Source organism: Gamsiella multidivaricata, assembly GCF_025024155.1.
Source record: "Gamsiella multidivaricata strain RSA 2152 chromosome Unknown BC939scaffold_27, whole genome shotgun sequence".
Taxonomy (NCBI): domain Eukaryota; kingdom Fungi; phylum Mortierellomycota; class Mortierellomycetes; order Mortierellales; family Mortierellaceae; genus Gamsiella; species Gamsiella multidivaricata.
The window spans coordinates 343,982-362,045 of record NW_026251735.1 but is presented as its reverse complement, the minus strand read 5'-3'; the positions used below and the strand labels follow the sequence as shown (position 1 = coordinate 362,045).

Sequence of the window (18,064 nt, the reverse complement as noted above, 5' to 3'; positions counted from 1 at the left end):
TTCATCTACCCCGCAAGCGACACCATCCAGTTGCTCGCCCGTATTTCTTTCCTTTTTGGATCTCTCCGCGTCCTCTGCTTCCTCACTCTCTCGCTTTCTCACACATCTTCAACTATTCACTCAACTCCAGCAACCATGGCGTTCCACGTATCGACGGTGTTCAGTAGCCCGACAACCCTCGCTGTTGGCAAATCCTTAACGGTTGCCTCCATTGGCGTCTTTGCCGGTATCGCCGTCTCCTTCAACACCATCATCATGCCTTCCTTGCGCAAGGTCTCCAACCAAACCGCCCTTCCCATTTGGGCCAACTCCTACAACACCGCCAAAGGTATCACAGACGCAAAGCCCTTTTTTTAATATATTGTCTTCAGCTGGCATCTAATATCTTTTTTGTTTGTCCTTGTGTCCTCGCGCGTGTTTTATTGATCAGACTTGCAGGTGGGGTTGATTCTGACATCCCTGGTGGCCGGGTCGAGCGTGTACTACAAGACCGAGAACCCTTACTTCCTCGCTGGCTCTCTGATCATGACCTCCATCGTCCCCTACACCTTTGGTCTGCTCATGCCCATCAATAGAACTCTAATTGGGATCTTGGAGGGCACTCGCACGGGCAAGCACAGCGATGATGGAAACCTGGATGAGCTGTTCGTCAAGTGGGATCTGCTCCATTTCGGACGCACAATAATGAGTATGGTGGCCTTGGGATTGACCCTTTATGGCACTTTCTCGGTCAAAACCTTTGTGGTGCGCAAATAAGATTCCAAGGACTGGAACAGCGTGATCGATCAGACCTTTTTTTTTTTTTTTTTTTTTTCTTTCCTTTTTGAAATAAATAAAAAGCTGTGTACATACATTCATATTTATGAGACTAGTGATACATTGTGTGTGCGTGGAAGGAGAGAAGGACGGACGATTGCGAAGAGTGTAACTATTATGCCATGCTGAGGATCTTGAGAGACTTGTCGAGGTCAGAGTCGTGGACCTATACAAAAAAAAAAAAAAAGAAAAAAAAGAAAAAGGGAACGGTTATTTGATTATCCACAAGAATAAATGTGCTTCATTCCATAATCTGAGAGTTACCAGAACGTTTGCGGTCCGGAAGGTGCTGAGACAAAGTAAATTGACGCTATGGTCGACTAGCGGGTTTGACATCAAGTACACCAACCCATAGGTATCCAGACCGAATGTGGACAGGTCTACTTGAATACAGCGGAGCATCGTCTCTGAAGAACTCATATTCAGCATATGGTCCTCGAACTGACCCAGCACCTCTTGATCCTACATTGTACAATGTGAGGGATGTTGATTGTTAAATTTCACAGATCGGGAGTATGGGGGTTGGTAAACGTTGAAATCGGTCGTAGATGCAGCCTGTAAAACATACCGCGATCAGCGAGGTTCCTTCGTCAGTGGTAGTGAATGAAATAAACCGTGCCTTTGAATTACTATCATGAGAATAGTTGTAGTGCCAAAGAAAGGCGTTGAGTAAAAGTCTGCCCGCCAAGTACAATCTCAGGTCCATCTGCATGGCAGCACAACGCAATACGTCATTACCTCAACGGTCCCGGCAGCTCTTCCGGGTAAAAAAGGACCTTCAGCAGTGTCACCGCCCACTCGTTTTGGTAATCCCTACATAGTTGACAATTACCACTCGTTAATAATCTCTTCAGTATTCCAGGTAACCATCAACACCGCTATCCATCAAAGCATCCAGGAATTATACTCGTACAGTGATAGTCCTGCAAGAAACAGCTTGTCGTCAATCACAGACCGCGGACATGACTTTCGGATCTGTTCCTTGATATTTGCCTCCCTCTCATCCTGCTCTTCCGAGGTCTCCTGCATCAACCCCATCGACTGAAAAGACCCAAAGGTCGGATAACTGCCTGAGATTGGTGTCAAGGGCGGAAACATGATGGGATTCTCGCCCGTTCCAACAGCTCCCTTCACATCTCTACCCCTGAAGGTGGTTTGAATATGTAGACTGTTCTCCATACCTGAAGCAGCGTTCATGGATCCCATGAATCCATCTCCCGTTATCGGGTTCGATAGGCTATCGAAACTGTCGTATGAGGAGCCGTGTGGACGTCGTTTTGGGAAATATCGTCCGATTCCTTCGCCAAACGAAGATTCGGGCAGTGAGGGTTGTCGCCCACGTTGTTTGGAAGAATGATGCATATGGCTGCCGCTGGGGGATGTCATACTATGTCCTGATCCACCATCTCCGTCTGTTCCTTCTTTTCCTTCCTTTGTAGAAGATGAATCTGAGTCGGAATTTTGTCGACCAGGTGCTCCAAAGAACGAGTTCCCGCGAGGCGGTGGTCCTGCATAGTGCCCGTACCCATAATTAGGCCGTCTGTCGAACGGAATGCTTATCTCTGTGGACGGTTTGCCACAACTATTGCTGAAACTGGATCCATAGAATCCCGGAAGTGGCTGCTGATAGGATGAGGTATAAGAACCATTGTGATTCGGGTATTGATAATGAACGGACTGGACACGGGAGGGGGATGAAGGAGTGTGGAGGAAGGAGTTCATAGAGGTGAAGCTGGACCCTGGATAGGAACCTTGCTCGGACTCGGAGGTGAATCCGCGGGAGGAGAGGTCACACTCTGAATCGACAGATAGGGAGAAGAGAGCGCGGATGGTGGGAAGGACGGACTTGAGGCGCTTTTCCTTGACGAGAACAAAGTCCGTGATGCGGGTGGAGAGGTAGAAGATGGAGATGCCATGCCTGCTGAGGAGCGCAGACAATTCGTTGATACGACGACCCGAGTTATCTGCAGAAAATAGAAAGGGCAAGTGCAAAAAGAGAAGGGATGAGTGCAATGGTAGTAACACGCGTAGTAATCTATGGACGCGTCTTATTGCCATCATGAAAGAAAGTACACTATCTCATGTCTGACCTAGCGCCCGATAAAATCAAATCAAATCAAATTAAAGGAAAATGTGCAATCCAGATAGCAAGATAGCAATTGGGGGTTTTTTTCTTTCTTCTTGGTCATGTGTGGCATCAGAAGAAAAGGTCAAGGGTAGGGCAAGGAAGAAGAACAGAGCTGTTCGGCTGTCTCGATACCTGCGCCGCGCACAATGCAGAATACAACAGATGCAAATGTAGATGCAACAAGAGAAAAGGGTACGATGGTGTGGGTATGTGAACGAATGCGGATTGCTGATTGGTGTTATTCGCGATTGGGTTGTTTGTTTGTCTGTCTGCTTTTGTCTGCTTACTGAAGCAAGAGCAGAGCAGAGCATGGGGAAGAATCCCCCATTCCTCACGCGGGTAGTCTAGCGGGCCATAGTATTTCTTATCAGCTTTTTTTCTTGTTGTTACTACATTTGCATGCATTGACACACACAAACACACAAATACATACACAAATACACACATGCATAGAAATAAAAAAGAGCGGGAAAGGAATTGCACTAGTCTAATCCAATTCCAGGGTGTCACACCTTCTTCGCATTTTGCTCGCTTGCATAACATGCAACATCATCCTCCATTCGCTCATTCCTCTTGCACTACCAACCAACAACACACAACATCGATAATAACAAATAGCACATTCATTCTGTCGTCAGTCTGCTTGTCTGCCTGTCAGCGTGTAATAAAGCAGGGAAAAGGATGTTTCTGCTTCTTACCTATGCCATCGGGATCATCGACCATGAAAGCACAAAAGACATCTTCAGTCACCAGCATGCCCTCGAGGTTAAGTGACAGAAAATCGTCTGCAATAACATTCACGTCAGCAACAACGGCCAGTTCTAATGCGTTCTGTGTTAACGAGAACAGGGTATCGCGACTACATATTCAATTCCAATGGAAGAAAAGGGATATTCAAACAATAAGGTGGTATCAGTCTTGGGAGTGATTGCGATTGGGTGTGATGATGCTAAGCACAGCACAGCACAGCGCGAGGTGACAAGTTGTGATGGATGCATACCTCCGAGGGAAGAAGATGTTTTTGACAATGGCATGAGTGCAGCTTTCAATTGACTGTGGAAAGGATTTTGGGATCGACAGCAACTTCAGTTTCCATGGTTGTAGTGTGATTGACATTCTTATGAGCCCAGGGGTGGGGGGTGGGATAGCAGGTCAACGAGTAAAGCCTTTATGAAGTGAAAGAAAGATTGAAGGGGCGAATAAAGGAACAAAGGTGTGCAAAGGCGAATAAGGAACAAATGGTGTAAGGGGAATTTGCGGAAGGAGTGCTTGTGGATGATAATAAAGGAGAAAGGAGCGAGGTGAATGGTATCAAGGAAGTAAAGATGACGAAGAAAAAGAAGAAGAGGAAGAAGAGGAGGAAAGAAAGATAGATAACCTTCGTAGCAGCTGATAAGGATGAATGATCGGCTGAGTCCGTCCTGTTTTTCTTGACCCACTCGCGCACGGCCGTCTGGTGCGTCCTTGCAGGCAGGATTCTGTTCTGACCAATCACTGCTCTTTACAATTTTGGTGGCAAATGAATCCAGTGCATTTCAGGCGTAAACTAGGTCACCGAAGTGAAATAGGTGCCCTCCTTAACACGGACACACAAAAAACTAGTCTTAACTATGATACTAAAACTTTTTTGCTTTTTTCCCGGGCTTTCTTGGCTTGTTCGATACAGATGGTGTCCTCTTGCGACCACGGGGGAGAGCGCCGGTGCTTGTACTGGCGCTGGTCGTCGGTGCACTGCTGTTGGTGTTGCTGGTGCCAACTGTGGAAGAGTTCATGTTTGGGTCCTCCTGCCAAGGGTACCGTCCATCGGCCGTCTTGGGCTGTAGGTAAAGAGGTCGTTCCTGCTTCTCCAGGTGTCCTCTGACAATCCTGGACATGTTCTCAGCCGCCATCACATCTCTGTGGTGATAATGCTCGCAGTGTGGACAGTACAGTTCGCGGAGGGTCACCTGTGCCACAAAGTTTTGGCAATCAGGGCACTTTTTTGAGGTATAGTACTCGTTGAGTCCCACAACAATATATCCCAATGATCGGGCCTAGATTTTTTTTTAATAAATTGTGTCAACCCTTCTCTACATATGTCAAACATTTGAACACTTTGCAATCATGACAAATAGCATACATACCAATGGGATAAAGTAGTCCAGGAAGGTTGGATGGAGGGACGAAATGCGCCCTGTGCTCTTGAACTGACCAAGACTAACGCCAATCAAGACTGGATTGGCTGGGTCCCGGGGATGGCCAATGCTTCCGCCTACGATACCCAATAGACTCGCCGCAATAGCCTGGTATTCTACTTGCTTCGCCCTGTCCCGATCCCAACCATGCTTTTTGAATCTGTTGTTGGATCCAGCATAGAACTCCAAGAGTCGTTCTCCTGCTGGACATTTCGGCTCCTCCTCTTCCTCCTTCTCCTCCTCGTCATCATCCCTTGGGTCTTTCTTCTTTGGTTCAAGTGCCTCTCAGTACTTGGTGATGCTCGCGCCTGGACCCCGAAGTGGTGGGAGACGAGACTCCATTTCCGAAATCGAGTGTCAGGATCTTGATATCGCTTGGGTTGACTCCTGGCCACAACTGTTCGATGTCCTCCTCGGTCCGGATAACGTTACGAATTTCTTGAAGGTAGTAGTCTGTGCCTCCGGCTGTCGACACGATCCTGAGCGGCAGACGATCGTCTGGTAACCTCCTGTATCGTACAGATTGTAGCTCCTTCAACTTGAAGACCGACAGGTACAATCCCAATCCATCTGTCATTAGGGATCCCCTGGAGATATACCCGTTCTCGACGTAGTCTCTTGTCTGGAATCCAGGTTCCTCAAGCTGTTGCAAGTGCTTCTTGAGTTTCTTGAGGGACCGTAATTTGATTTTGGCTCGGCGACCTGCTCTTCGTTTCTGGCGAGCCTTCAGGCCTTTAGGATCGATATCGGCGACAAAGTTCTTGATCAAGAACCCGGGCTCTTTCTACCATCCATCTGTAGACTCGTCGATAGAAGCATGGAATCTGTCCTCGGTTGCCAGATCTATAAGCCCCCGCTTAAGCGCTCCACCTCTCTTGAAGAAGAGCCCAGCCAGCTCTCTCTCAGAGAATCCGACATACGGTTGCTTGGACGACGTTATAGGGATAGTCCTTCTGGGGTTCGGAGACAACTTGTTCAGAGTCAGGTAGTTCTCGAAGGCCGAGATCCCCCCGAATCTGGATTTCCGCAAAAAAATTAGAGAAACACATGCCACTTCAAGTCTTACCATCTTGTGGAGATCGCAGGTTCCAGTCTTGTACATTCGTTTAAGCTCAGCTTTAAGCTGTCCGACTACGGATCGCACTAGGTCCGTGGGTGTGAACGGCATTCTTTCGTTGATCTCAACCCGAGTCCGCGGCGGATTGTACAGATGAAGTTCTTCAAGACGCTTGATGAACTTGACGACCTCCTGTTTTGTTGGGATGTTGCCAGAGTACAGATAAACAAGTAAGCTTGAAAGGAAATGCCGCTGCGCTTGGTCACTCCCGCCTGATCCTCCCATATCGGTGTCATCCTCCTCAACATTGCCCTCATCCTCCTCGTCTTCGTCCACAATGCCAGCAATCTAATCCCCATCCTCGTCTTCCTCCACGGCATCATCGGCGTTGTTCTTGACATCCTTCATGGTGACTCGCGGACATATCAGATCGAGAAAGGTCCGATCCTGAGCATCCAGTCTTTCAAGTCCTTTTTCGACCAGGCATTCCAAGTACTTCCCAATCAACATCTGGGCCTTGCGCTTGATGCGAGCCGCCTCACTTGCAGCATCCAAGAGGACAGACTTCACCTCGTGTTGGAGACTGTTTTGGCTGGGAAGAGCTTGCTCGATATTGGCGGATAGAGTGCCGATGTGCAGAGAGGTCGTCGGGTGCTGGTAGGCCAACATCCTAGTGATTTTCAACTTGTAGGTTTTCGCTGTTGAAGTTGATAACGATTTTGGCGCAGGCTTTTGCTTTTGCTTTGGCTTCGGTTTCTCAGTCTTGGGTTCAGGCTCCTTGAAAGGCTTCCAGACGTATTGTTTCATCTTTGCTGTAGGTGATCGCCGTTTCGTTTTGGCCCGACCTTGTCGTTTAAGCGAGTATCGAGGGCGGTTTTTCTTGGGAACTCGGGTTCGTGGCAAAACAGAGTGACAGACTTCTTCCTGAGGTGAAGACGGACCTTGGGTCGTGGTTAAAGCAAGCTGCTGTGTTTGTTGGGTGACCGCAGCGAACTGCTGTGATTGCTGTCAGTAGCTGGCTGGGAAAGGGAAGAAACTTGAGAGTCCGTCTGACGATCCTTAATGAACACCGGCGACTCCACAGTCTTGAAACGGTTCGGTGTCTGGGGTGATCTCAGGCGCACGATTTGCACGTTGGTTGAGCTAGTTAATTTGAAGAAAAAAAAAAAATCAGTCAAACAAGTCTCTACAGACAACATGGAACAGAGCAACCACAACAAAAATAAAATTATTACCTCCTTTGAGGCGGACGACTTTTCTTGAGCTGCTCGTAACAGGAACAAAGGTCTCTGAACCTGTCCCAGAGATCGTTGAAAGACGGGCCTGCTGGAGTGGAGGTTTGGGAGACAAGAGTCTGCTTCTTATCGACAAAGACCCGCAAGGATACATGAAAATCCCCGTTTGTTGTGTTCTTGGTCGAGACCTTGACGTGGTTCAGATAGGCGGCCACAATAGCCTCTGTGTCTGAAGAAGAAACAAAAAAAAAAAAAAAAAAAAAAAAAGGTTATTTTTCCTGTTACATTGTCCCAAGACCATAAATCATAATCGCTCGTCTTATTTTTTTGTTTGAGCTTACTGGGTGCATCGAGGCTCTTGATAATGGAGAAGTTTGTTGCTGGTCCCAGGGAATATATATTGCGGTTGTAGTCGTTCGACGACACCACTGCAAGGGCCGTGAGTTGAGTTCGAGTCAATCCAAGTAGCTGACAAACATCGTTGAGCTTGTACTCCAGGACCAAGTATTTAGAGATAGGACGCCAAAGAGTCAAGACAGAATCATAGCCCTCTGGCCCACAATCAAACGCGATCGCGACATCCGCCTCTGTCTCACAGATGCGTACTGACCAGCCGGCCTGCTGAAGGTACCCGATGAATGTTTGACGATCCTCCAAAGACCAGTAGAAAGTGGCCGAGAGACTTTTCCTAACGTCAACGAAGTGGCATTTTCACGGCTTGCTGCCGTCCTTGATGATGCTTTCGAGCTTGTCGAGGCTTTCAGTACATTTGGAGGCAGCCTTGCTCCGAGATTCCTTGCGCTGCTTCGCCGTCTCCTGCTTCTCTAGTGCTGGCCCGCCGTCGATGTACAGGACCAGGTTCGTTTTAGAGCCAAGCCCCAAGACATGCTGTTCAAGCCTTGCATGGGCCTTCTCTGCGGTACAATGGGCATAGGCGTTTTTGATGACGCCGTAAAAGGACAACACGTCGACGAGACCTCTCCGACTGCCCAGGAAAGACACCATCGCCGACTTGTGTATCGCCCGAGGAGAATAGCCTTTTCTTCGTAGAAAAGCGAATCCGTCTTTTAGGCCCATTGTCGTTTACATGAGAAATAGAGAGAAGTGATGTAGAAAGTGAGCCGAGGGAATAATAAATTCGAAAGTTTGTGTGAGATAATGTATGCGTGGGGAAGTGAATGAGAGGGTGTGGAGCAGAGATATCAGCAGATTGATTTTTTTGGTGAGATGTTGTCAATTATGACAATTTTGTTAAGCAAAACTCCTGTAGTTGACAGCGTCTCACCAAAAAAATCAATCCGCTGATATCTCTGGTGTGGAGAAAGGGGTGCATGTGAAGACGCGTGTGAACCATTCTGCAAGCCACCAGGAGTTTGAAGTGACTACTTCTTGTTGACTCGCCTCTATTCTATTGACCCAAACCTCTCCCTGACTTCCTCTCTCCCATCGGTTGCCCCTGCATTGTCATTCCTCTCTTGTTCTCACCTTCACCATCTACACCTGTTGTCACCACATTCAAGGATGAGTGGACTCAAATTGAAAGACATTTTCATTGATCCAAGTGATCTCAAACCTCGAGATCTCGTTGTGCCCAACGCATTCCCGCGTGAACAGGATGTGTGGATGGTTAGATTCACCCCGGAAGACTTCAGGGCGCTCTGGTTTCAAGAGCAAACCGCCATTCAATTTGTTCCCTGCTCTGAACGAGGATCTAATCGCGACATCTGAAAACAGCCCGACGGCACTCTCCTCCTTCTCCATATCACCGCTCCTGGTACCAATGGTAGACCAAAGACCTATGACTGGAGCTTCCGCTTTCAATGCAGAAGGCACGGTCCTCCCAGACCCTTGGCGCTCAACCGACCATCTGTTGGCACTGGATGTCCTGTTGAGATTCGGATGAAAAAACCTGTCAGCATGGATGCAGTGCTTGTGGATTACCGGCGGCAGCACAACCATGACCTTTCGACCCAGACCTTGTCAAATATGCCCATGGGTGCGAATGAACGCAACTGGATCAAGCTGAAGGTGGCGGAAGGTAGTGACTGGAGGGGGATACGAGCTATGCTGCGAATGGACAAAAACTCGATGTCAGAGGTACAGTTTTTATGGCGTCATGTGTTATTGAGCTGAGCCGTTGTCATACAACTTCTCATTTCTATCTCTTGGCTCTTTTATCCTTTAACAACACATAGATCGAAGAGAAGAAATCTGGCGGTATTGTCCCTTCAGCACTTTGCCTATCCTATGAAGATGTGAGATAAACAGTATATCGTGAACGGATAAAGAAATCTCGGAAATCATTAAATACAACGGCAAGCGTGCAAACCTGGATCGAAGCTATCAACGAAGACGGAGGTAAAGGGACATTCATTGACGGAATTGCCGGAGATGCGGGTCTTTACATGTTTGCTTGGAGCACCAAGTTCCAACTTAAGGTGCCCTTTTTTGGAGGCAAGAACGTGATATCCTCGATCTTTTACTTATTCTATATTTTTCCTTCAATGATTTTAAGGTCATGAGCGACAGCACTAAAATCGTGTGTATGGACTCAACACACAAAACCGTCAAGTCATTGAAGCCAGATCCAAAAAACGATAAGAGATTCGCCTCTGCGTATCTGTTCACTCTTTTGGTGAAAGATTTGAAGACACAATTGGGTGTGCCGATTGCGTTCATGGTATGCAATTCTGAATCAACGCAAGTTCCGCCGTTTGGTGCAAAGTGTGCTTTCTTTCATCTTTTCAAAGGAAAAAAAATAAAAACTATCAGGTTTGCATTATGCTCGGCTGACTCACATTCCCTCGTGTTTTATTTCCTTAGCTGTAATAGGGATGTTCTCAGTACCTGGCTGACGGGTCAAAGAAGAGTGTGGCCTAAACCCTTCGAAATTTATGGTGGACTGCTCTGTCGTCGAGACTGAGGCTCTCAAGCAAGCATTTCGTTCCTTGGATATTTACTACTGCAAGTTTCACGTTGGTCAAGCTTGGGAACGGAAAATGCGTCAACTTCACAATGTAAGTGCAACTGGCAAAGGAAGAATCTCATGTCGGCCGGAGACGTTCCATTATTCCATTCGTCCTCTAATATTTCCTGCTCAATCTCTTTTGGTCTGCTCCAGGTTGCAGAAAGCGATGCCATGCGGAAATCATTGAACGGGATCCTTAACGCTCTGTCAGACGAGGACCGAGGACTGAAGTGGAGAGTGTTCACAACCAATTTTTCACCATCTGCAGACGCTTTTATTACCTATCTCAAGAAATGGATGGAACCAACAAGACTTGTGAAATGAGCTCTATATCTTCGATCGGTGAGCATGGACGGATCATTTGAACTCTGCCAAAGTGTTGTGGTGATCCAACTTTGCTAGTTTTTTTTTTTTCTTTTTTTTTGGCTTCGTTAGGATTGCCAACACAACGATACCAACAATCTAGTTGAGAGCTGGCACAAGACGCTGAAGTCACAGTGCCTGGGAAGTGAGGGGAATTTGCGTCCAGATGACCTTGTACACTTGTTGCAAGGGATTGTGAATATTGATTTTAGAACCCTCTACTTCAAAAGACTCAACAACATGATCCCGCAGAAACTGTCCTCATACAACGTAAAGGAGTAAGCAAAGGCAGACGCTGTTGACTTCAACACTGCTCAGACTATGGTCATACCAAACACAGACGAACAAAAGGTATATCCATATCGCCGGTCTCCCACCAGCAATCCTTCTTCTACTTCATAGGCAAAGGGCAGAAAAGGCGGAACAGAAAGGAATAGCCAGAGAAAAAGAACAAGAGCAGGAGCTTCAGGATCTTGAGGCCGATCTGAAAAACATGATATCGGAGATCGTCATTACCGCTGGCTCAACAAAGAAGAGGAAATGTACGCTCGAGTACTTTCAGACCACAGTTGCAGGAGTAAGGAAGACCTTGCTTGAGGTGAAAGGCCTCAATGCTGTCCGGGCGGGACAAAGATGTTAGAAATAAATGTACTGGATACACTGAACAGAATGGCCGTGGTCAATTCAGGCACAGGAAGACGAACTCTTATTGATGGTCAAATGAATCTGGAGGATTGTGTTCCAAAATAGGATCACCACTCTCTAAAAAAAACTTATTTCCATCCGAAGAGTCCAGCCAATCAGGAGGTTTACGCCTGAATCGCACTGTTCCCGGAGGTTTACGCTACGTCACTGTAAAATTTTCTGCGCTCGCTGCATTTTTTTTTTTCCTCAGATAGACAGACACACACAGAGAGAGAGAGAGAGGGAAGATGGGAGGAAAGGGCAGGCAGCAGGGCTAATCCCAGTGCTTGCTGTGGAAGCAGCTGTTGTTTTTTTTATTCTTTCTTCATTCTTCATTCTGCTGTTGAATCTCTCCCTCTGCCCGCTCTCTCTCGCTTTTCTCATCGCTCCCCACCCGTTTCCTTGTCCTCTCCTTCTCTTTTCTTCATCCGCATCCCTTTCCACCTCTGCATCCATCCCTCCAACCATCCTGCGCCCTTCCTCTCTCACTTCACCTCCAAGTCTCGCTTCGTTATCTTTCTCTCCCTCCCTCCCACTCACACGCACACACACACACACACGCATACACACCTGCCTATACACCCACACCCCAGTGCAAACTTTCTTATTCCGCCAGCAAGGAGCCCGCAAGCGCTTTACAGCCACTGTAGCAGCACTCAACTCGAACTCGCCCCTCGAGACACTCACACAACTTCAATGGGTAACGCTCATTGCTTTTTTCCGCTGCAGTTGTTGATGACTTTGGCAAACAACAGCAACGCCGACGACTGACCGCCCCTTTCTTCTTTTCACTCTCTTACTCTCATTCTCTTCAAAAAAAAAAAAAAAAAAAAAAAAAGCGTCTGCCCGAAGAAGCAACCGTGGTGGCCACTCCAAGCAAAGCAGGAAGAAGGAAGAAGAGGACGATGGTGGCCAGACCCGCTGTGTCTGCAATCAGCAACGTAAGTGCACATTCACTGCTTTCTCGTCTCACTCTGCTTGTGTTGTTGTTGCTGATGTTGCATTGCTCCACTGGAGGGTCATCGGGTCACTCAGTCAGTGATGGGGCACTCACTGCACGGCTGCCGGCTTTTTTTTATATATTATTACGCCACCTGTCTTCCTCTTTTCCACTCAACACTCACACGCATACACACACACACACACACAGCTGTTATCTCAACACACTCTTTATCGGTACGGGACAACAGAGAAAGAGGACTAATTCAGCCTACCATCACTGGCTGCGAGTGTCGTTTTTATTTTGTTTGTCCCGGCATGCTCTGCCATCCTCCACCCAACCCCCCTTGAATGCATCCCAACGAGCGAGGGAAAGAAAAAATAATGAGGGAAGGGTGAAAAGTTGACTCTGGACCATGACGAATGGACGCAGTGGAGCAACACATAGCCTACTCTACACCGCGCACTCCTCATTTCTTTTTGAAAATGCAACTTACCCCAGCACACACATACACGACTTGTACCAGTGGTGGAAGCAATATTCTTTGGGGTGCCACAGAAAACACTTGCAAGACGCTCATATGAAGCACATGCGGCTGTATTCCTCCGAGACGAGTTCATTGTTATTGTTGTCTCCAGGATACCTAATCTCCTCTCTCTGTATCCACTATGTCCAATAGACCATGAGGGTGTTATGATCCAGTGCGAGATATGCAAGGTGTGGCAGCACTGCCCTTGCGTCGGCCTCGGCGATGGAGAGGTCACCCCAGACCAATACTACTGCGATTCTTGTCGGCCCGAGAATCACCCCTACAAGGTCGTCAATGGTCAACTGTAAGTCATCTCTCACACTGGTGGTTTCTATTATTCGAATTGTAAATGTGTCTTTCCACTAACAACGTCTTTCCTTTGTTAGTGTATCAAACTCAAAATCAAACTTAGCGCAAAAGCCTACAAAGAAGCGAAGCACCATGAACTCGAAGGAGGCTTCTATCCCCATGGACCTGATGTTGGCCCAGCAGAAATGGAACGAAGAACACCAGGACGAGCTGGAGGACGAATTCGCTCTGCGCACTTCCTCAAAGAGGCGGAGAAAGACTTCAAGCACCCATACGGACATTAACGACGACAGTCATCACCACCAGGATTCATCCAAGAGCAAGGACATCGAGACTGCATCGTTTACATCATCTCATGCATACGACAACAAAAAGGATAAGGCTGGACAGGCCTCAAACGACCATGACTCTTCATCCAGCTCGTCCCCGTCATCGTCCCCAAAGACGTCATCGCCCAACCATGGGCGCATGGGCTCCAAAAAAACGTCTGTCTCAAAGCCGTCGTCCAAGGGACAGTCTCGCTCCACTTCCCCAGCTTCCAACGGTAGCATCTCACATCATCATCAACAAAGCGAGTCCTTCGCAAGTGCAAAGAGCGAGGAAGACGCAAAGCGCAATGCCGCGGTCGACAGTATGGGTCCATCAAGCAAGAGGAGAAAGACGAACAGGTCAGATATGACCTCTCATGCAGAGTCTGCCTCGCCTGGGGACGAAGACGGCTCAGTGAACAAGGAAGAATCAAGTGAGGACCGCCCAGGTATGTGCACGGATTAATATTTTTTTTGCGCGATGGTCATGCTGTAATCGCAATGAAGACTAATATATCTATTATTTTCATCAACAAACACAGATACGCCATCGAGGACTCGCAAGGGCATCGACTCTTGCTCACATCAACAAGTACCCTCGGTCTTGTCCCCTGTGTCATCGACCAAAAAGGCGCTTCCCAGACGAAATGGCGACCGCGGACATAGCACACGCAATGGATCACGGCATTCGACCCCAGTGCCGAACGGCGAAGGAACACCGCAGCCAATGGCCCCTCCTGCTCCTGCAGCGATCCGATACCCGTCCTCAAGAATGACGATCCATGAGATGACGAAGCGGGCGAAGCAACTGTTGGACTATATCTCTCGAGTGCAAATTGATATGGCGGACCGAAAGAGCAAGAGCGGGTCACAGTCCCCTCTGGACGATTCATCTTTGTCAAGCAAGTCGGGCACGCCATCATTAACAGACCATCAGCATCAACATCAGCAGCATCAGCATCAGCATCAGCACCATGACGACAACCACAGCTCAATGCAGAATGATGTCAACTCGAAAGAGCCGTCCGTGTTCCGTTTGCCAGCTTCTGCATCTGTATCTGCAGTGACAATGCATGGAGACAGTCAAGTGTGCCCTGACCTGTCAAGATCGAGCATGGACAGCACTGTGTCTTTGGTAGATGGGCTTCACGAGCCAAGTAGCCCTACCGACACCAAGGTACCGACAACGATAACGAATGGGATAGGCAAGGAAATGACGATTCGGGTCGTGCCTTTGAGTGCGCAGGATAGGCTACCGCTGTTATCGACCCCCCCTTTGTCTGTGCACGATCATCACCACCATCATCATCGCCACAGCTCCGGGACACCGGAATCAGAGACGACGCACGAGCCAATGACGCCGCCGCATCACCCTTCGGATGGTCATGATCAGAGGTCCTCGGAGAATAAGGCAGATCCGGCAGGGACGACTACGAGCATGGAATTGATGGACAAACTGACGGGGGACTTGATCCGATTCCAAGAGAAGTTCGGTTCCTTTGTGTGAGGGCATGAAGCATAGGCGACATCCTTTTTCTTTTCTCTTTCTCTCAACATCAATCTGTATTTTTACAATGTTTTCTATATCATCTAATGGGTGGAAGAGTCCTCTTGGTCTTTTTCTTTTTCTTTTTCTTTCTTTTCTTTCTTTTCTTTCTTTTCCTTCTTTCATTTTTCATCTTTTTCGTTGGCGTCTTTTGTTTGTTCGATTCAAAACCATTTTCGATCTGTAACATTATCGGTAGCATGATAGTAAGTAGCAAGGCAAACAGGCGGGCAGACTAGCAAACAGGTCAAACGACCTCAAAGCAAAGCATTTTGTAAATATATTTTTCAAAAAAAAAAAAAAAAAAAAAAAAAAAAAACCCTCCGAGTTTAAGAAACACGGCGGCAGTTACAGGAGCATCAAAGGCGCAGAGGCAAGACTCTGGATCATGGTTACCATAGATGTTGACGGTGGATTGCCTGCAGATGCACTCGTCGATCGTTGTCGAGCTGGAGGACGAGGACGGGACTGGGAAGTTGATGTTTTTCCGATTATGGTTTCGACGGAGAACCGACATTGCTTGAGAAGATCGATGAGTGGGGAGCAGGCCTATTGGTCTATTGGAGGCAAGAGAGGGAGGGATGTTTCCGACTGCTGAGCAGAGACGGAGATGAGGAAGAGGAGGGTGAGGAGGAAATGCGAGGGTGGGAGATGTGGGGATTGCGGATTAGATGCGTAAGTGGGGTGTGCGGGAGGAAGGGGGGGGGGGGGTATGACAACAAATGAAAGAAGGTGTGTGCACAGGGCGCAAAAGCACAAAACGTGGTTTTCGGAGAATGAATTATATCGACGGACAGGGGGAGGAGGAGGAGGAGGAGGGGGACCAAAACGCAAAAACGCAGGGTCCTGACTTCCCCCCTAATCGTCAGTCGGTTTCTTTTTTTCTTTTAAAGTTGGTGTCCCAAAAAAAAAAAAACAAGTTCACATGGTCGCACGACCGTGTGAGATCCAGGGTCTCGCGTTCTGTTTTTCTCTCATTCCAAAAGACTCCATTGTATTCATAAATCGAAAGCAAAAAAAAAAAAAAAAAAAAAAAAAAAAAGATTCTACAGGGCAGTTACTATTAGAGCTGTAACCACATGCGGTTTTCTCAACTAACCAACCAACCAACTCCCTCATCGATCCCAACCCCGATCAGAAGCTCATGAAGACAGCCAAGCCGATGAAGGCAACCATGGCCACGGAAGAAGCAGCCGATGACGCGCCAACGAGTCCTCCCGCAGTGCCACTGTACACCACGTTCTTGTTCGTGTTGCCTCCAGCAGGAATATCGATCGTATTCGGGATGGTACTTCCTGTTCCTGGGTGTTGCTTTTGCGGTTGTGGTTGCTTTTGTGGTTGCGGTTGATGCTGCTGTTGTTGTTCTTGTGTGGATTTATCCTTTGTCTCCTCGGTATCATCGGTTTTTGTCGCATTGCTGTTTTTGTTTCCACTTGGATGCGGATAGGTTCCACCAGGATGCGGGTAGGTTCCACCAGGATGCATGTCTTCCTTAGTGCTGTCCTTTACTTTCTTGCTAGTCTTATCGTTATCGTTGTCGTTGTCGTTGTTGTTGTTGTCGTCGTTACTGGTGGTAGAGTTTTTTGAATCTGATTTCGACTGCGAATCGTTATTTTTTTCCTTCATTTCTTTTTTATACTGCTGTTGCATCTTTTCGAGTTCCTCTTCCGTGGGTTCGGGAACAATGGCACCGATGCCGCCGGGGTTGATGGCTTGACCTGGAGGGATGGTTGGGCGTAGCGAGCCTGGGTTCCCGGCGGCGTCTGCGATGGTGAAGCGGGTAGCCCATGCGGTCGAAGACTGGTCCCTTGTCTGGAACATTAGGAAGTAGACTATAGAAGATGCCGAAAAAAAAAAAAAAAAAAAAAAAAAAGGGCAAGAGAGAGAGGTGTTAATATGAGAGATATGTAGAAACCGAGGCCAGTCGGTTTGCATCTTCCAATCTTTTTCAAACCCAATAAACGACTAGATGCAAAAAAAAAAAAAGTTGAAGCTACGTACTTTGGCCAGGAGGCGAGACATAAGGAACGTGGTAGTGAACGGTTGTATTCGTTCCACCTTTGACGTCTGTGGCGATCGTAGCGAGTTTGGTCTGATGGTCGTCTGCACCGGTCATCAAGAAGATGTCAAATTCGGGTTTGGTGGAAAGCATGGGAGGCTGATTGTCCTCGGTCCAGACAATGGTGACGGTCGAGTTTGGTGTCCAGACGGTGGTGTTGATGGGCTCGGTTGGGTAGACGAATCCCTGAGCGAGGGAGCTCACACAGGAGAGGAGTGACAGGACCGTGACGGTAGATGTCTTCATGATGCGGGGGAACGTCTGTAAGGATACAGGGATATGAGATTAATACGGCGAGATAGGCAACCAAAAAGTGGGGGGGGGGCTGAAGAGGAAAAAAAAAAAAAAAAAAAAAAAAAAAAAAAGCGGTATGTTGGAGGACCTGGGGACGAGGATGATGGAGAGTTTTATAAGGGTGATCGCGAGATACGCGTTTATAAACCTGCGGTCTGATACGAGGACCAGGTGTGTCGGATGGATTCACACTTTCCTATTTTTTCATCACTTTCTTCCATCCCTCTTTCTCGAATACCAATTTCATCCGCCTGCTTTGCAATAAGATGCCTTATCGAAATAGAGTAGGGGTGTAAGAAGCTCAAACTTGGTCCCTTTCAGTAAAGACAGCTGGCGTTACGCGTGTTTGAAAGCACTGTATTTAGCATCGTAGGAGTTCTGTCCTAAATTCTCATCAGGCATTTTTACATAATCATGCGGGCAGGTCAACGGTCCCTGTGGAGAGTATGCTGCATCTTTTAAACGCAACCACTCTTATTTCAACTAGTATTTTCTAGGATAGACTGTCTAGCTCGGTCTGCAATTAAGTTCAACGGCTCTGTGCAAGATCTCAAAGGGAGAGTATGGATTGGAAGCAGGCTGATCATTGCTGCAGCAGTATAGAATGGTCCGTTAAAAATTGACTGATTCCAAATACCACAACGTGCGAACACC

The 18,064-nt window shown here is 47.7% G+C and overlaps 7 protein-coding genes across 7 annotated transcripts; 4 read left to right on the top strand and 3 right to left on the bottom strand.

Annotated features, from left to right (window-relative positions):
* Positions 1 to 85: 85 nt before the first annotated feature.
* Positions 86 to 791, top strand: BC939DRAFT_528371 (uncharacterized protein). Its single transcript, XM_051561455.1, has 2 exons — positions 86 to 328; positions 431 to 791. The coding sequence occupies exons 1-2, from the start codon at positions 136 to 138 to the stop codon at positions 754 to 756; spliced, it is 519 nt and encodes a 172-aa protein (XP_051412996.1). The 5' UTR covers positions 86 to 135; the 3' UTR covers positions 757 to 791.
* A 77-nt stretch (positions 792 to 868) lies between these two features.
* On the bottom strand, positions 869 to 2,954 carry BC939DRAFT_449455 (uncharacterized protein). The gene is made up of 5 exons (XM_051555385.1): positions 1,730 to 2,954; positions 1,555 to 1,629; positions 1,385 to 1,445; positions 1,081 to 1,278; positions 869 to 982 (listed from the first exon to the last, which is right to left on the bottom strand). Exons 1-5 carry the CDS (start codon positions 2,875 to 2,877, stop codon positions 932 to 934), a joined length of 1,533 nt encoding a protein of 510 aa, XP_051412995.1. The 5' UTR covers positions 2,878 to 2,954; the 3' UTR covers positions 869 to 931.
* Positions 2,955 to 6,210: 3,256 nt separating this feature from the next.
* On the bottom strand, positions 6,211 to 7,258 carry BC939DRAFT_449444 (uncharacterized protein). Its single transcript, XM_051555384.1, has one exon. The coding sequence runs from the start codon at positions 6,980 to 6,982 to the stop codon at positions 6,524 to 6,526; it is 459 nt and encodes a 152-aa protein (XP_051412994.1). The 5' UTR covers positions 6,983 to 7,258; the 3' UTR covers positions 6,211 to 6,523.
* Positions 7,259 to 8,836: 1,578 nt separating this feature from the next.
* Positions 8,837 to 9,944, top strand: BC939DRAFT_136456 (uncharacterized protein). The gene is made up of 4 exons (XM_051550112.1): positions 8,837 to 9,036; positions 9,145 to 9,507; positions 9,606 to 9,768; positions 9,926 to 9,944. The coding sequence occupies exons 1-3, from the start codon at positions 8,932 to 8,934 to the stop codon at positions 9,672 to 9,674; spliced, it is 537 nt and encodes a 178-aa protein (XP_051412993.1). The 5' UTR covers positions 8,837 to 8,931; the 3' UTR covers positions 9,675 to 9,768; positions 9,926 to 9,944.
* BC939DRAFT_449438 (uncharacterized protein) lies at positions 9,602 to 10,702 on the top strand (the record flags this gene model as incomplete). The annotated part of the gene is made up of 5 exons (XM_051555383.1): positions 9,602 to 9,768; positions 9,923 to 10,110; positions 10,243 to 10,253; positions 10,276 to 10,427; positions 10,532 to 10,702. The coding sequence occupies exons 2-5, from the start codon at positions 10,088 to 10,090 to the stop codon at positions 10,700 to 10,702; spliced, it is 357 nt and encodes a 118-aa protein (XP_051412992.1). The 5' UTR covers positions 9,602 to 9,768; positions 9,923 to 10,087.
* A 1,043-nt stretch (positions 10,703 to 11,745) lies between these two features.
* On the top strand, positions 11,746 to 15,173 carry BC939DRAFT_449429 (uncharacterized protein). The gene is made up of 5 exons (XM_051555382.1): positions 11,746 to 12,125; positions 12,265 to 12,366; positions 13,045 to 13,198; positions 13,281 to 13,960; positions 14,054 to 15,173. The coding sequence occupies exons 1-5, from the start codon at positions 12,122 to 12,124 to the stop codon at positions 15,016 to 15,018; spliced, it is 1,905 nt and encodes a 634-aa protein (XP_051412991.1). The 5' UTR covers positions 11,746 to 12,121; the 3' UTR covers positions 15,019 to 15,173.
* A 916-nt stretch (positions 15,174 to 16,089) lies between these two features.
* Positions 16,090 to 17,447, bottom strand: BC939DRAFT_136413 (uncharacterized protein). The gene is made up of 2 exons (XM_051550111.1): positions 17,059 to 17,447; positions 16,090 to 16,889 (listed from the first exon to the last, which is right to left on the bottom strand). Exons 1-2 carry the CDS (start codon positions 17,360 to 17,362, stop codon positions 16,192 to 16,194), a joined length of 1,002 nt encoding a protein of 333 aa, XP_051412990.1. The 5' UTR covers positions 17,363 to 17,447; the 3' UTR covers positions 16,090 to 16,191.
* Between the last annotated feature and the right edge of the window lie 617 nt (positions 17,448 to 18,064).

Coding starts and splice junctions, on each gene's coding strand:
- BC939DRAFT_528371 (XM_051561455.1), top strand. CDS start 136: ATGGCGTTCCACGTATCGACGGTGTTCAGTAGCCCGACAACCCTCGCT. Junction 329..430: donor CTCCTACAACACCGCCAAAG/GTATCACAGACG, acceptor TTTATTGATCAG/ACTTGCAGGTGGGGTTGATT.
- BC939DRAFT_449455 (XM_051555385.1), bottom strand. CDS start 2,877: ATGATGGCAATAAGACGCGTCCATAGATTACTACGCGTGTTACTACCA. Junction 1,630..1,729: donor TTTCTTGCAGGACTATCACT/GTACGAGTATAA, acceptor TCAACTATGTAG/GGATTACCAAAACGAGTGGG. Junction 983..1,080: donor TCCGGACCGCAAACGTTCTG/GTAACTCTCAGA, acceptor TTTTTTGTATAG/GTCCACGACTCTGACCTCGA.
- BC939DRAFT_449444 (XM_051555384.1), bottom strand. CDS start 6,982: ATGAAACAATACGTCTGGAAGCCTTTCAAGGAGCCTGAACCCAAGACT.
- BC939DRAFT_136456 (XM_051550112.1), top strand. CDS start 8,932: ATGAGTGGACTCAAATTGAAAGACATTTTCATTGATCCAAGTGATCTC. Junction 9,037..9,144: donor GTGAACAGGATGTGTGGATG/GTTAGATTCACC, acceptor ATCTGAAAACAG/CCCGACGGCACTCTCCTCCT. Junction 9,508..9,605: donor ACAAAAACTCGATGTCAGAG/GTACAGTTTTTA, acceptor AACAACACATAG/ATCGAAGAGAAGAAATCTGG.
- BC939DRAFT_449429 (XM_051555382.1), top strand. Junction 12,367..13,044: donor CTGTGTCTGCAATCAGCAAC/GTAAGTGCACAT, acceptor TATGTCCAATAG/ACCATGAGGGTGTTATGATC. Junction 13,961..14,053: donor ATCAAGTGAGGACCGCCCAG/GTATGTGCACGG, acceptor CAACAAACACAG/ATACGCCATCGAGGACTCGC.
- BC939DRAFT_136413 (XM_051550111.1), bottom strand. CDS start 17,362: ATGAAGACATCTACCGTCACGGTCCTGTCACTCCTCTCCTGTGTGAGC. Junction 16,890..17,058: donor TGTCTCGCCTCCTGGCCAAA/GTACGTAGCTTC, acceptor CATCTTCTATAG/TCTACTTCCTAATGTTCCAG.